Here is a 17,037-nt window from a genome sequence, read left to right on the forward strand (position 1 = left end):
TATTTAAGTTTCACGCAATAGAGTGAACCTGTCACTAACAGAAATGTGATTCGTGTTGTATTAAAATTTTGAACGGTCCTTAAAAGATTAGTTGTATCAAAATATGTAATAGTTGTAACCATCTAAGGAAGTGTACACAATCGTTTTCGAGTATCTTATAATGTGAAAAAGAGTAAAGATATCACCGTCTTTGCATCTGGCACTTTTGCCTTGTCACCAATAATTCTTTTATCACACACACACCAAATGTATTCCTTTGCATGATCACTGGCAATTCTCTTAAGTTTTCACATGAAAGTGAAACATGTGGATTGATTTCTTTGTTTGTAACAAAGTTTTAAAGTTGGACTCTTGTATGGCTTTTACTCAATATCGATCTGGATTTGAGGTACGATTTTTAACGCCGCTACAATTGCAACTCCGAGACCTTTGGGATTACTTAAGCCGACGAGTATTACTCCATAGGTATTCGTGGCCTCTGGCTACTATTCTGAATTGTTTCTCTTTCCAGCTTAGACTACTGAACAGAACTCCGCTCCGATTCTGGATGCAGTTCTACTGCAGAGCCTTGAACTCGTAAGTAAGTGTCAGTAGATCCGTTTGCTCCAAACTGGTGTAATGATGAGTTCTGCCTATTAAGGGGGGTTAGTTTCATTTGATATTCTGTTCAATTTATTCTGATTTCTAATACAGACTATCACTGTGTTCATTGACACTATCACCGAAGAGACTATTCCTTTTTTGAAACTCCACATACGTAAGTGACAGCTGACAGAATTCTTATATCGCTGTTTATTACTTTCACCAGCACTGATTACTCCCTTTTTTGTATCCCAACCCTTAGTATCCATGAAGATTCCTCATCGTCTGTCCTAGCCTAGAATCGGCGTAGTCTTTCATTTCTCAGAGCGCCACAGGTGGGTCTTATCCTATAGACTTGTGATTTCTAGAATGTATCACATTTAGAATAACCTTCCTTCAGATAGAATCAGTGGTGTTCAACATGCCTCATAATGGAGTTCTTCACCAGCACCTGTATATTATATACTACTTTTAACTAGCAGAATGACAGATATAGGTAGCTGGCCAGGCTGCCATACTTATTTATAATGAACCAGTGCAGCTTTTATCACTCTGTCCTCAGCGATATCTTCTGTATATTATTTTACTTAGTTTAGCTCGACGTACTCAGTAGAACGAGGTTTCAAGTGGGGTAGTACAGAACGTATACACCTCATGAATAGGCTTTATTAAGTACTTCCTAGTTTTTGAGTGTTTTAATAACACACAATCCACTTTTCCTAAAGTCTCATATTTTCCTTTTCCTAATATCTACCTCATGGGACCTTGTATGCGACAGCGCTTCCAATCGACTCTTCTGGCCATCACCCGCTGAACAATTCATCGACACCCAGATTGGGTCGGAATTATCACCAGTCGTGGGGTAAGTCACCAGTCCTTGAAATGTTACGTTTACTATCTGTTCGTGTGTAGTCCACAGGTTCATTTGGAGCTACAATAAGTTCTCCCCCTCTCCTTCCCCATTATAGGGATTTACTGTACTATCCATTAGAATTTAGGTATGTATTATGCATGCCTATGTGTGGTTTTATCACCGTACAACTGCATCTATTTTACACGGTCCTTTTAGGTGACACAATATTGGAGGATTATACTCACAGGTGTTTTTGGTCTTCTTTCTTCCTTTGCCTTCTCACGCATCTGGGTGGCAATTCAAGTTTCACGCAATAGAGTGAACCTGTCACTAACAGAAATGTGATTCGTGTTGTATTAAAATTTTGAACGGTCCTTAAAATATTAGTTGTATCAAAATGTGTAATAGTTGTAACCATCTAAGGGACTGTACACAATCGTTTTCGAGTATCTTATAATGTGAAAAAGAGTAAAGATATCACCGTCTTTGCATCTGGCACTTTTGCCTTGTCACCAATAATTCTTTTCTCACACACACCAAATGTATTCCTTTGCATGATCACTGGCAATTCTCCTATGTTTTCACATGAAAGTGGAACATCTGGATTGATTTCTTTGTTTGTAACAAAGTTTTAAAGTTGGATTCTTGTATGGCTTTTACTCAATATCGATCTGGATTTGAGTTGTAACTGACATTCTTGCTAGAACAGTCAGTTAGATTGTCCTTTTGTGTCTTCTCCAGCCCTGAAGATTTGGAGTGTATTGCACTCCAATGAAACACGTGTCGGCTGGCGCAAATTAAAGCAACACGTTCAACGAACACCGACTGCCCTTCTCCATTTTTCTTCTAAGAATACTACCAACATATAACTTGTTATTGATATTTATGTGTGTGCACAGGTTTTGTTGCTTGAATAGTAGATGTATGCGTAGCATAACATTGTCAAGGGGTTGCTAGGATAACCCCTTTCCTAGTAGCACCACACCAGTAAACCTAGATCACTTACCTGGCCAATTATCCAGTGGAGCGCAACTATTTCCCTCATGCTAAGCACGCTTGTCGTTGGTAGAAGTGTCAATTAAGCCGTTCAGGAAAAGAGAGAAAAGGGTACGGGCTAACACGCATCCCTGCCTCACCCCTTTCTCCACAGTAAAAGGGGCAGTCAGTACTCCATTCTTGCCGAATCTTACCCTTGCATAAGTGCCTTTGTGAAGGCGTTTTAAAAGCTGGCAAAGGTAGACCGGCACCCCCAGATCATATAGGAGTCCCCATAGCTGCTCACGGTGGACCATGTCAAAAGCGGACTTAAGGTCCACAAATGTAAAAAAAAAAGGCTACCCCATCCCAAGGTTATTGTATTCCAGTAGATTAGCTGCAATCTAAAGATTTGGTCTATATTTGAAGTTTTGGACCTAAATCCTGCGTGTAGAGGGGTTAGAACTTTTGACTCGTCCTTCCATGATTGCAGACGCCCCAGAAGAACCTGAGCAAATATATTTTGGGTGACATCAATAAGGCTAATTTGCAGATAATTTGCCGGGTCTAATGGGGAACCTTTTTTGAATATAGGGATAATCTCCTCACCAGCCCACGTTGCAGCGAGCTCCATACCTTGGATGATAGCATTGAATATGAACTGCAAGTAGGGTGCCCAGATAGCCTGTTCTGTTCTGAACAGGTCGCCAGGGATTCTGTCCAAACCCCGGTTCCTTGTTTGGAAGTATCTTGCCCAAAGCCCGAGAGACTTCCAGCAATGTACAAGGTGGTGAGTCCATGTTTAAGGGTATATGATAGACATCCACCAATCCTTGTGCCATGGTATCATCGAGGGACTTGGAGTATAACATTTTAAAATGCGATCTCCATGCTTCTGCTAAATTTGGAGCAATAGCCGAGTTGCCTTCGGAATACCCTGTCTTCACTAGGTTCCAGAAGGATCTCGTGTCTCTGGAGTCAAAAGCTTTCCTGATCGCTTCCTATTTTTCATTCTCCCAGGCTATTTTAACTTCTGCCAAGGTATTTTTATAATGAAACCTGGCTACTCTGGTGCCTAGGACATCTTTATTTTTGATTCTAGATATCTGCACTTTTAGCTTCCCTGCACGCCTTATTAAACCATTCGTGTTTCAATTTGGGGTCAGGCTTCTTATCTTTTTCATGTTTATAAAAAAAAGCCTGTCAACTTTAAGAACAACTCCTTATGGTTAGCTTTCATAAGCAGCCTAGTTTCTAGGCCTTGGTAGTTTCCGAAAGTTTTGAAAGCAACCACTAGAAGGGGGATGATCTCGGAATACAAATGAGCTATTTTTTCATCTGATGCAGCTAATGTACCCCAGCGAACTCTTCTACCACCTTCTCTTACTAATACATTTGGAGAGGTTGGATTATTTTAACATTGTATCAGTTAAACTTGGGGAGAGGAAGTATCCTTACGGTTAGAGATGTCGACCTGAAGCTGGGGGACTGAGTTCTAGTCTCCGCAATGACGCTCAACATCTTGTGATACTGGGCAAATCACTTAATCTCCCCATGCCTAACAAAAATGAATGTGTTCTTCTGTAACAAAACTGGTGCTCATATAAAGCGCTCTGATACCTGATGTCTCGGGTCTAGTTTGCGCTATATACAACTAAAAAAAACAATAAAACTTTCACACCAAGACTATGAGAATAGTTAAACCACAATGTATTGGTGGAAAAATCATGTAATGTATTCCATTAAGGAATATTTCGTTCCTATTAGGTTGAACTTAATGAATCATATGTTCCCACTGAATGTGTGAACCCCATTGTCCAAAGCTCTGTATAATATTCTGTATTTCTTTCATGAGAGAACCCCTACTCCCATTCTTAAAAGGCGAATCTATGCAGATTTCATACTGAACTGTACTGTACTGAGTTCTTTTACTCCTGATTTAAATGCAATGCGGCTAATTTACTAATCACATATTTTGTAGTTTGACCATAATACTTCTATAAAGCGTTTAAAAAAGTACTAATGTCTGTCATTCTTATGCAAATCATTCAGAAGTATTATGTGGGCCCATTTTGATTTAAAGTGACCTTTCCAAACAGAGAGCACCAAAGGCCGAGCAACGTGGACTACACAACTCCGAAGATTAAAACTCTAGCGCAAAATTATATGGGTCTATTTAGGAAACTTGAAAGGTTTTAATGCGCTGATACAGGTGTCTCAGGTTATGGGAATGGAAGACCATGACCTCCAGTTGTAACACTAATGTACATATTTTCGGCTGAAGAAGTTAATCAACACTGCCTTGTTTTTTAAGCCAACATGCAAAAGAGATGCTCTAAATGTCAGAGACTGGCTCTTTCTTTAGGCATTTGCTTGCATAAGCATGAAAACAAGGCTGAAGCTAGTTTCAGTTACACTAATACCATCTGTTAGACAAGGAACAACGCCAGCCAATAGAATGTCCACACTGATTGCATTTGTAGTTTGAATTGGTCTCTTGCATCCTCAAAAGGTATTTCAAACTTTGCTACAACTCAGCTTTGAAATCACTGTGAACAAACTAGTCTGAAGACCTCTTTTAGTAAGCTCCTGTAGATAATTAAAATGGCTTCTTAGTCTTCGAGTCTCTCACTTATTCAGGGAAATAGTAAATCGTCATGTTTGTTTAGTTTACTTTTTAGAAAGAAAGGTGTGTTAATTTGCATGGCATTGTAATGAAGACTTATTCTGTATTCCCCTTCCAGAAATGAATTATTCTAGATTCCTTAATGCAGTCAGTGCAGCAAGAGAGACATCACCGATAAGAGCGCTGAGTAAGTGCATCCTTTTTCTCAACTAAAGTATATTATTTATTTCTGCTGCTTCATGCAATTGCCTCATCACTCGTTGCTTCAGTATGCCTATTATATCACCACAAACGACATAAAGAGTAATTATTTAAAATGTTTGCAGATTAATATACGCTTTTTTCTTTGTTGCTATGGTGCTTGCAAAGCATTGTTCTTCTTTTATCATCATGCCTTTTCACTTCGGAAAACAACACTCGTAAACATTACTGGCACCTGTAGACTGCAATAATCCAACAGTTACAGTCAACATAGTGATATATGGTGTTACGATCAATCCAGAAGACAGGGATTTGTCTTTAGATTTTTTATTCCAATCCACCAACATACAGACTAGGTTCAGCCTCTGTCCTAACAGCTCTCTTTCTCTTGTCCCTTTGGGGCCCATTGGGGAAAGGGAGGGGGGGAAGAAAAGCACCGACCCGAGACTCAATGTAGGTGTGACAAAGGCCGCTTTATTGGAAGCAGGTGCATCCTACACAATAACATCCTCGGCCTGCGCCGCACAATCTAAACCTCATAAATATGTAATTTCCTGACTCACCCCCACCCCCTCCCCTAACTGATTCCCACAATCCACAAACAGTAACAATTAGCATAACGTCAATTTGCCTCTCCACCTGGCAAAATACTTTATTGTGCTTGACCTACCCCCCCAGATAATCCAAACAGATTTTTTACTCTTCCCCCATATATTAGGAAGAACCGCCCCTACATGCAGAATGCACCCCACACCTGCTCCAGCGACATGCGAAAACCCCCCACCCAATCACAAAAAACCCCCTTTGCACCAGCCTCCAACAAAACAACGCCCAAAATCCCCCCCGGCACCCCAAAAATCCCCCCGAAAAGCAACTCCCCCGAAAAAGGGGAAATACCTGCCCCTTTTGGGGCACCCCCTATAACATGACCCAGGGAGGGAGGGAGGGAAAAATGTGTCCATCCGACAACCCCCCGCCCGGCGGCCGAGACACCACACTTAAAATGGTGTCTCTGCCGCGTGGCTGGCCGGATAGCACACCCCCAGCCCAAAAGGAGCCCAACCAAGCCCCGCCCCCCAGCCCAAAAAATACTAAAAAACACCCAAACCCGTCCCCGGGCGGCGCCAGCTCCACCCCCCCCCCTTTCCCCGGCCCCAAATTCCTCCGGGCGGGGCAGGCCTCCCTTTGGTCGGCTGCCCCCCCCAGTGCCCCCATTGGGGCCCATTGGGGAAAGGGAGGGGGGGAAGAAAAGCACCGACCCGAGACTCAATGTAGGTGTGACAAAGGCCGCTTTATTGGAAGCAGGTGCATCCTATACAATAACATCCTCGGCCTGCGCCGCACAATCTAAACCTCATAAATATGTAATTTCCTGACTCACCCCCACCCCCTCCCCTAACTGATTCCCACAATCCACAAACAGTAACAATTAGCATAACGTCAATTTGCCTCTCCACCTGACAAAATACTTTATTGTGCTTGACCTACCCCCCCGATAATCCAAACAGATTTTTTACTCTTCCCCAATATATTAGGAAGAACCGCCACTCGAGGGACGTGCTAACGGTCCTCGACCCCCCCCTAGGACTCCCCATCGCTTAAACCTGGGACGTGCCACATGACCCAGCCGGAAAGACCACACCCCTAACCATATGTCGTGCCGCGGACCCCCCTCAACACCGTGCTGTCGTGTCAATGCCTTCGTACCGCCGGCAGGTCCTCCCCCCTAACCATAGGGCCATGCCCCCCCCGTCCCAATGTATAGGGCCATGCCCTCCGTCACCACGTATAGGGCCATGCCCTCTGTCACCACGTATAGGGCCATGCCCTCCGTCACCAATGTGTAGGGCCATGCCCTCCGTCACCAGCGTATAGGGACATGCCCTCCGTCACCAACGTATAGGGCCATGCCCTCTGTCACCAATGTATAGGGCCATGCCCTCCGTCACCAATGCATAGGGCCATGCCCTCCGTCACCAATGCATAGGGCCATGCCCTCCGTCACCAATGCATAGGGCCATGCCCTCTGTCACCAATGTATAGGGCCATGCCCTCCGACACAATGCATAGGGCCATACCCTCCGTCACCAATGCCTAGGGCCATGCCCTCCATCGCTAAATGTATAGGGCCATGCCCTCAGTCAACGTCACCCCCGGGGCGTGCTTCCAGGCCGCGGAATCGAGCTCCCTACGAAGTATGACCGCACCGAAACGGGCCGTGCCCTCTCTCTGGCGCCCAGGGCCCCCCCCTGTCCATGCAAGGCCTGGGAAGCAGCCCAGCGCCTGCAGGCAGTCCGCTGAAACCGGCCGTCCCACCAGAGAGAAGCCCTCCGGATGGTGCGTTCTACACCGCAGCCCGTCCGCCAGGAAAAAAACCCTGCCGCAGTGCCCCCAACACCCCCGTCACCCCCATACCCCGCCGCCCCCGACATGGCTGCGTCACCGTTCCGCGTCAGACTCCACCGCGCGTTGCGACCCCCCTGTCCTCCGGCGGGCGTGCTCCCTGACCATGGAGTCGAGCTCACCACGGAGAATGATCACACCGACATGGGACCGTGCGTCCCCTCTGGCGCCCAGGGAGAAGTCCTCCACACAGTGCGTCACCCTCCAGAGCCTGTCCGCCAGGAAAAAGCCCACTACAAAGAACGTACCTCTCACCCACGCACGACCCCCAAATGCCCTTGAAATGCCTGCGGCCTAACCGAGACGCTTTCCCGGTTCCCGCCTATACGCCAGCACCGTCCGCTCGAGCCTCCCAAACCTGCACCTAGGCCGACACCCCAAAATGTAGTCAGCACCTAAAAACGCCCCATGTGCACCATGACGGCAAGAAAAGGATCCAGTACGCTCTGCCAAAACCCCCCGACCCAGCGAGACGGGTAGACTCCACCCCTTTCAGAACCCCAGGTTACCAACAAAGCTGCACCGGAGCCCGAATGAGGCCCGAACACTCCCCCATCAATGCCCCCCGTGTCCCTACATATAACTCCAGCCCCCCCCCCCCCCAGACCTTCACCCAGGCCGCCCCAAGCACCGTGTAGTCCTCCAAGACGCCATAGCCCTCCCAGACACCCTGGACAATCTACCCCTGCACTTGGCTCCCCCTTATAAATCCCAATATGTGCTCAGCTTAACTGGTCTTTTGCTGCTTCTGTCATTGCCGCCGCTTATAATATACAAGTAACCTTACACCTACAACCAGCCACGACTATTGGCTTTGTCAAAAGTTGTTAGTTGGATAAGATAAATATACCACATGCATACATAACACCATGGCTTTGTTGTATATACTATTGAAAATGCTTTCGCACTTTTGCGAGTGGTTGTGGCGTAATGGCTAGAGAGCTACTAACTTCGGAGCTCAGGAAGCAGGTTCGAGTCTCAGCATCAGCCCAAGGCACAGTGCTTCTGAGCAAATCAATCAATCGCCATTGCCTACCAAATGTAATGAATATGTCTTTGTTGCTCAGGGAAAGCACTTAGCGTTTTACCATATATAACTGCAAACCAATAAAAGGTACGTCGAAAACAGCGTACTGCTGCAGAGGTAAGATTTCTTTCCAGTCAGAGAGCTAGGGGACATCTCAAACCCTTCCCTGTGTCAACACCTCAGCCCGGCCTCCCCCATTCTATCCTATAGGCAGAATGGCCTTTCAGCAGTGAAAAACCAAATGGAGTGTTTTTTCACTGTCAGGACATTACACACCTTAGCACATGTCCTTCCCTTTACCCACACTCCACCCCGCCCAGGGATTACCCGGGACCTACCATATGGGTGCCCAATGTGTATGAAAAAAGGGGAAGTCAGGCCTGACAAGTGGTTGCACTCGTCAGGAACACACGCCAAATTAGCAAACTGTGCGCAGCTCCTACACTGCCGCCTTGAGTTCCCTTCCCCACGCACCCTCGACTTACTGGCCCTGACACCCACAGTGCCCATCAGAAGGGACTTTACTAGGAAGGCAAACATACCAAACATGGCCATTCAATTACCATTACACTTTACATAGGGAACACTTATACCTTGACACTGATCAGCAGCGGCAAAGTACCCAAGCATCTAGATTGGCAATTCTATGTCAGGAAATTGGTCTACGGGGAAAGCAAAACATTTAGAGAACTTTCACGAAAAAGGGGGGCAACTCCTACAGGGCCCTTAGGGGTTGAATAATCCTGCATCACCTCAAATTTATTTCTGTCTAAAGTTGCCTTCGCATGATTATTTCCCAGGTTTTTTTCACCAAAAGGACTAGCTAAACCCAATGAACTCTCAGAAATCTTCCCCATAGATTTAATGATTCCTTGTTGGAAACTACCAATTCTTGTGGAGCAGTGGAGTAGTGTGGCTCACTGGTTAGAGGCGGCAGGCCTGAGAGCAGAAGTCAGCCTGGGACCAGGGTTCAATTCCCGACGCGGCAGGGTCGTGGACCTTGGTCAGCAGACTCGATAATTCTTGCTTCGGTGCTTACTCTAATCAGGGGTTCACTCGGCAACTCTGGGCATTAGCTTGCCTAATCTCCACAACGGCCCCACCAATTCCGGGGATGCCTGGCTCCACCTTGGGGACTCCCAGCAAGGGGCCGTCCCACAGGGAAAGCCAGGACGGGTTCCCCAGAGTTATACAGCGCCGGGACGCCCCGTTGCTGGGGCAGCTGTGCGCTTTACAAGTATACTACATTTACATTTACATTTGTGTGGTATCCCCCCAGATTGTTGCCGTCCTTTACTGACCCTGTTTTGTTTGCCCGGGGCAAAATGCCTGTGATTTCCATTTAAACAATGTAAACTTGGTATTCACTTAATTGGCACATTTCATTCCCTTTGAAGATCCCTAGTATATAGACCCACCTGTAACTAGGGCCTGCCAAGTAATGCTACTAGTGGGCTGCAGCACTCATTGTGCCACCCACTAAAATAGTATGTTTAAAACATGTCTCCAGGGTGACAATGCAGCCTGAGTGAGCCGGTATAAAATGGCTTTCCTTTAAAATACTGTCAAGTCACCCTTTAGGTAATCTTTAAAAGCCGTAGTAGACCATAGTGCAAAGTGCATGGTATTTACAAGCAAGTATATTTAATAGCTCCAGGTTCTGGCAACGAAAACCTGCCAAAGTCATTTTTCACTGTACCCTGACTGGCTCTCCCCTATATGAACACTAGTTTACACTACTGCCTTAACTAAGTGCAAAATGCAGTCCGTGTACAGCCATAAAATATTCTAAGGGCTCATTTTACTAACAATTAAAATTCATGTAACATCCTTACAAAATAAACTTTGCTGCCACTGGGCGAGATGGTTTGTTCCTGTACCAGCATCTTACCATTGAAGTTCTTCCAGTACAGAGCTGATTTATCAGGCCAAAATATAGCGTAATATGGGCTTGCACTAGCAAATGAGGAAGACTAAAAGCATACCCAGTGAAGTTGCCTTATACCCGCTGAAGCCCAGGTCCGTGCATTGCGCTTGAAAACCAATTTCATAGTGTAACGCTGGTAGGAGTTTTAAGTTGAACATTTTCAGTATTGTGAACAGAAAGGGGCCTGTGACTTCACTGGCCCTGAGTAGTAGTGAGGAAAGCACAAAAAAGTGAGGAATGGAATACTCGAATTCACCTCAGCCCCTGGCGATGACGCAGGACACATACGCATCGCAACTGCTAATGTCACAGGCACCGTAACGCCCATTCCGTCACGCGCCCTTACACTCGGGCCCTGGCAGTGAAAGAAACAGACTAGCTAGGAAGGACTTGCACAGCGTGGATTTGAAAGAGAAGAGAGACTGCAACTGAACGTGACCAGAACGAACAAGCTGCGAAATAGCAGCCGTCTTGTAAAGAACTAAATCTACTTCCTTGCGCTTGAGGTATCAGTTTCTGCTATCAAGTGTTTATCAAATGAATACTGGACGACTATACTTCTGTACATTACATGTGAACAGTTATAGAAGATAACGGAAGCAAGCAAGTTACATAACATATTGACAATATCATCTAATTAATTTGGGGCCCATTGCCAAGAAGTCCAGCAGTCTTTTTCTCCCCTGCCCCGAATCACAAACCCCGGCGGCCGTAGGGACCCTTCGGGTAGGGGCAGCGGAGACTCACCTAGTCCCACGTGGGAGCCCGACCGCCCGCACCAGGCAGAGCCGGCCCATCCGCTCGGCCGCGTGGAGCCGCATGCTGCTCTCCCAAGCTCCACCAACCTCCAGCGACGTGTCCAGCATACCTCCTGCCGCGGCCTGCACCAGCGAAATGTCCAGCCTCTCATTTGTGTTATTGTTCAGTCCATTCCTCTGCAGGCTATCTACTCGAAAAATGTGTCCCTCCAATAATTTGTCCATCCGACAACCCCCCGCCCGGCGGCCGAGACACCACACTTAAAATGGTGTCTCTGCCGTGTGGCCGGCCGGATAGCACACCCCCAGCCCAAAAGGAGCCCAACCAAGCCCCTCCCCCCAGCCCAAAAACTACTAAAAAACACCCAAACCCGTCCCCGGGCGGCGCCAGCTCCACCCCCCCCCCTTTCCCCGGCCCCAAATTCCCCCGGGCGGGGCAGGCCTCCCTTTGGTCGGCCGCCCCCCCCAATGCCCCCATTGCCCTGAATGTTCCATAGTTAACATAGTACAATATGATGGCTCATGGCCAGGATTGAATATTGCTGGGCCAATGGCATATAAGCTAGAACACCTCTCCTATCCTTAGAATGCATTATCCGAAAAAAAGAACAAATAATAGAAAACATTTGGTATTGCAAAATCAGTGCTTGATTTAAACTGGTGGTTTCCGGTGCTCGGCACGGGCACTTAATTGTCAACAATGGTGCTAGTAACAGTCTGCCACGAGGTGGCGCTGCCTGGCTAATTTAGGGATGACCACAGCAACAGTTAATTCAATATACATTAAAAATGACCATTAACTGCCGTCCAAGCCATTCTTATAGCTTTGGTGGCCTGAAATAGGCCGAATTGTCACATCCAGCCGGCAGACTGATGGTTTACAGTAGGTGATTTTGGCATTGTGTTCGAGGCAGCTGTGCTTTTTAAAAATGTATTTTAGTATTGTGATGAGTGAATTCGGCAGTCACCATGACGACAAAGCTTGTTTTCCTTTGCAAGACCTATTCTTCGGGCCATGAGCAGGTCTGTCCGTAGTTGTTTAATGAGTCTAACAATCGGATTCCTCTAAACTATGTGTTTATGGAAATACTCTATGAAGGAAGTGCAGCCTGGGGGTACAGAAAGTATCATTTGCAATCACAGCAGCGCCTCCCGGCATTCCGCATTCATAAACAGTTTGGGGGTTTGTAGGGCTTTTGGATTTTAGGGCGTACATGGTCATTTCAGGGTTGAGGGTGGGTTTGTGTTTTGGGGGGCCAGGTGTAATTTAAGGGTTTAGAGCATGTTTGGGTTTGGGTTTGGGGTGAGAGGTGGGACAGCGTTAGTGGTGAAATGTATGTTATTCGAGCGCAATTAAGCCTCGCGCTGTGGTTCTCGCCAAACAGCGTGACCAATGGGAGGAATCTGACAGCGTCTCCAAGAGGCTGTTAACTCACACTTGGCAGCCTGTAAAGATGAGGCTTTCAATAAATAAAGATCCAGTAGATGCGAGATGGTAGAAGATAAACCTTTTGAAGTTTAATGATCAAGTAAGCCGCAAGATACAGGAGCACGTCTGCTTGCACAGAAGACCAACAGCTCAATGACATAAGAATACAGTTTACATTGAAAGCCCCAGTAACCTCTCGAGCGATGCACTTTTGAAGAGAAACATCCTCTTCAAAAGTGCGCGCCAGAGAACATGTGTGCGCGCCACAGAACATGAGTACAAGATGAAAGAAACAATATGAAAGAAATACTGATTCTAATACTAACTTATACTCTACATCTTCTCACTTCCTTACATAAATAAAATGAAAGAAATGAAAATTAAAAGAAACTTACGAAAAATAATAGTCTTTAAAACGTGAAGGAAAAGAGCAATTCCTATGCATCCTTGGGGAATTAGTTAAAGAAGCGTTGGAGGTGCTAGAAGTAATGTAAGCATTAGAGGTACATGGTGTAATGTGAGAATCAACAGTTGATTCATCACCTTGACCAGTATTAACACGAGAAGCAGGAACAGGCACTCTCTTCCAACACTGCCACTTATGTGTCGGACGGCTCCAGCAGAGTGGGTGGCCCCTACTGTGAAACGTATGCGCTGTTTAATTTTTTTTTGTTATCTTCAAAACTTTAGCCGTTAATTGTGATCCTATTTGTGAGCCGCCGTTTCACTCACAATATGAACATTTCCACCCAAACCTCAATGCTGCCCTTTTCACACATATATTAATCCAAATGTTTGATGTTACCCATGCTAGTGCTAATAGCTTTGAGAACAGCCTAATACATACGTGACGATTCTGACACAGGTCATCAAGCCGTCACTTCATCTAGCAGGCAGTGTGTAGGGTTGTCGCGGCCGTTTTCTATAGTCACCATCGGATTTTTTACGTCTTCGTAGGTACAAAAAAATAAAAATACCCTAAAGCCGGTATTTTCTCCATTGCCTGTACATACAGCAAACAGGACCAGAAAGCATATTTAAATGGGTTTTACAGAGGTGCTAACGGTCCGGGGCTAATAAAGGAAACGAAGGCTGTAAAGTGATGCTATTAATAAATATATACGATTTTTTTTTAAAGTCTCATTCAGTATCAGACTCCTAATCCAACAATACGTGGCCGTTCTGTTTCTCTTGGGAAGGTGGCAACCCTGGCAGTGTGGTGTGTTTGAGGTGCAGGGGAGTGGTCTGAGTTTTCTGCAGTTAACAATGGAACTCATTTAAAAGGCTTCAAATGGTGTGGCCTAGAATGGCTTCAAAAGGAGTGGCCTTCAGGTGAAGTACAGATTTCTACAGGCAGGCGCCATAGCCCACTGAGCTACCTTGCCATGAAGCACCACATCCTCCTGCCCCACTGGCTGGCCCGGGATCAAAACAGGCCTGGTGTGAAGGGGGCGAGGCATACATCCTAGGCCCTCAGCTGAAGTGCCAGAGTCCCCCGCATCCTCTACCTCGGATGTAGGAGGCGCTCGCTGTCTGTGCAGGTGGCAGCCGGAGATAATACTTTTTTTCTTTAAAATACACAGGACTTGGACTGCCCCACCTTCCCCCTAACAACGAGCCTTCCGATGCCGCCTTGAGGTGGTATGGCTTTGCCCCCGCTTGCATTCTAAAATCTGCTCTCAGCCTCACAGATTGTCCTTGTTGACTTTGCTCCAGCCCCCCCACCCCTCCCCCCGCCCCTGTTAGCTGTGTTGCCTTCCTCCTACATCCTTCCTCCTCTCCCTTTTCTGTGCACGTAGTATTTTGTTTGAATTATTTTTATTAAATGTAACTTTTTTTATTGGAAAACACGGGTCTCTCGCCCCCCCCACCTTCCCCTAGCCTGTTTTATTTATTAATAGATAACAGTTTAAACCAGAGCGGATTCACAGCTCTAATAAGCATACCGCATAGTCATAAACTGCCAACATGACATCAGACGGCAACGCCTCCTCCAGCCGAGAACTGAAGTGTTGGGAGTAGAAAAATCACCCACTTCTGCTGCTCTATTCCAATGTAACTTGCGCACTCTGAAGGGGTGCTCCTAAGGCGTAGGAGAGACACTTGTGCAACCTATGCAGAGCACAATGCTGGATGCCCCTATGGCCACAGTCAGGAGAAAGCAGAGGTTCTAAGTTTATGCCTTGGCATTGCTTTCCATGCCTATTTACTGCAGCTAAAGTGCGTGCTAAATTAAAAATAGATAGTGTTGCTGATCCTCGCTTGTTTTTAATAGGTATCCCTTCTCAGCACAGATTTCAGGGCAGCAATACTTTGGTATTCCAGCCTACAAACACCAGCAATAGCCTAGTTTCTTTAAATTATCACTGCACTTAAAAATCATAACTGAAAAATATTGCCATTTACAATGTCAATAGCTCCACTCAGCACCACCACAGCACCACTCAGCACCACCACAGCACCACTCAGCACCACCACAGCACCGCTCAGCACCACCACAGCACCGCTCAGCACCACCACAGCACCGCTCAGGACCACCACAGCATCACTCAGCACCACCACAGCATCACTCAGCACCACCACAGCACCATTCAGCACCACCACAGCATCACTCAGCGCAACCCCAGCATCACTCAGCACCACCACAGCATCACTCAGCACCACCACAGCATCACTCAGCACCACCACAGCATCACTCAACACCACCACAGCATTACTCAGCGCAACCACAACATCACTCCGCGCCATCACAGCATCAATCTGTGCAACCATTCAACAACAACTGGTTCAAATGTTCTCTCAATGTTTCAAGCTTTATTACAAATGTCACAAAAAGATGTTAATATTTCACTTCTGTTCTTGGATTTTCGTCACAATAAAATACACTGAACATAATCTTCACAAAAGTTATTTACAAAAGTTTAAGCTATTGCCATTATAAATTACAATCACTTTTATTTAAGTATTAATTATTAAAAAAATTAAAAGCCATTGTTATTTGTAATATCAATACATCTAAGTCACGTAAATACAAAATATGTTGCATTACAAATGCTATAGGTGTCACATTTGCGAAAGTTATAACTATTGGCATTGTAAATGACAAAGCTATTAATTTAGCTATTTTCAAAACCAACACATAAATAAAAAAATTGTCATTTACAAGACCAATAGCTCAAACGTTCATAATGCGAGACCTATTGCATTGCAAATGCTTGTTACCACTTTGCTGTTATGTTGCAGGTTGTCTCATATTGTCAGTTGCTAGAACAACACTCAAATCTTTGAAATATTAACAATGCAAATAACCTGTATTTAGATCACTGTCTGTCTTTTAATGCTAGCTGCACTCGTGTTGAGGTCGCCGCCATCTTTGATCAGTTTGGCTGGAGGTGTACCGAATGTTGGCACATTCCCATTCAAGAAGGCCAGTATTACGGTAAATGATGGAAGTGTTGTTGAAATTGGCGAGGATTTGATGAAGACCGCCCTCCAGTACACTGCCACTCAAGGGTGAGTACAAAATAGTTAATGGGCTTAAGCATGTTGACAAATGTGTACCATATCTTTAATTTGTGTATTGTAGCCATCTACAGCAGTGGTTAAAAACCCTTGACTTCTGTGGATCCCCAAGTAATCATTACTGGAACCCCGAGACCCTCACTGAATCATTATTAGAATCAGGGGACTCCCATTGAGTAATTACTGAAAGCCAGGGACCCTGGCCTAAACCTTTTTTGATAATGTGAATGACAAAACAATACATTAAAATACAGAAGGAAGCATTCATCAAACAAATATACAAACAAAGAAATATCTTATTTAATGCAGTTCACAAACAAATATAAAACAAGCTAAAATGTGATTTAATCAAAAGATTGGATATTTTCTCATTTCAAGTCAGGCTACTCATTGTCCATACTATATTCCATTTGATGCACTTTCACTGCTCCCATAAATCAATCTGAGGATAATAACTTAATTGTTATCCTCCAATTTAAAATCCCTTTACATTTACAGAATGTTTTACAATTTTCAATTCTAAATTGTCCTTTATTTATCTATACTTTATTAATATCTTAATATTATTTAATCTTTTAAGCAGTCAAGGAACTCCTGACCAGGTTTCGCAGACCACCCCAGGCTTTCCCGGACCACAGGTTAAGAACCGGTGTTCTACTGCATTTGAATGGTTTAGGGTTTTTGTTTTGGTTAGTGATCATTTTTAAGAGATTATTTCTTTGGCTTTTCTTTCA

At 45.3% G+C, this 17,037-nt stretch overlaps 1 protein-coding gene across 7 annotated transcripts in view; it reads left to right on the forward strand.

Annotated features, from left to right (window-relative positions):
* Positions 1-17,037, forward strand: part of LOC144819055 (kynurenine/alpha-aminoadipate aminotransferase, mitochondrial-like) — a 442,105-nt gene that overhangs the window by 62,240 nt on the left and 362,828 nt on the right. For 2 of the 7 annotated variants that reach the window (XM_078677067.1, XM_078677068.1), the window contains 5 exons: positions 845-917; positions 1,361-1,444; positions 1,551-1,580; positions 5,155-5,223; positions 16,126-16,294. In XM_078677067.1, coding sequence (XP_078533193.1) covers positions 5,157-5,223; positions 16,126-16,294 — 236 coding nt within the window. In that variant the 5' untranslated portion in view covers positions 845-917; positions 1,361-1,444; positions 1,551-1,580; positions 5,155-5,156. Of the gene's footprint in view, positions 1-511; positions 581-693; positions 758-844; positions 918-1,360; positions 1,445-1,550; positions 1,581-5,154; positions 5,224-16,125; positions 16,295-17,037 lie in introns of those variants that run through there. The other 5 variants (XM_078677064.1, XM_078677065.1, XM_078677063.1 and 2 more) reach the window with 3 other exon arrangements.

This window comes from Lissotriton helveticus, chromosome 2_1 (assembly GCF_964261635.1).
Source record: "Lissotriton helveticus chromosome 2_1, aLisHel1.1, whole genome shotgun sequence".
Taxonomy (NCBI): domain Eukaryota; kingdom Metazoa; phylum Chordata; class Amphibia; order Caudata; family Salamandridae; genus Lissotriton; species Lissotriton helveticus.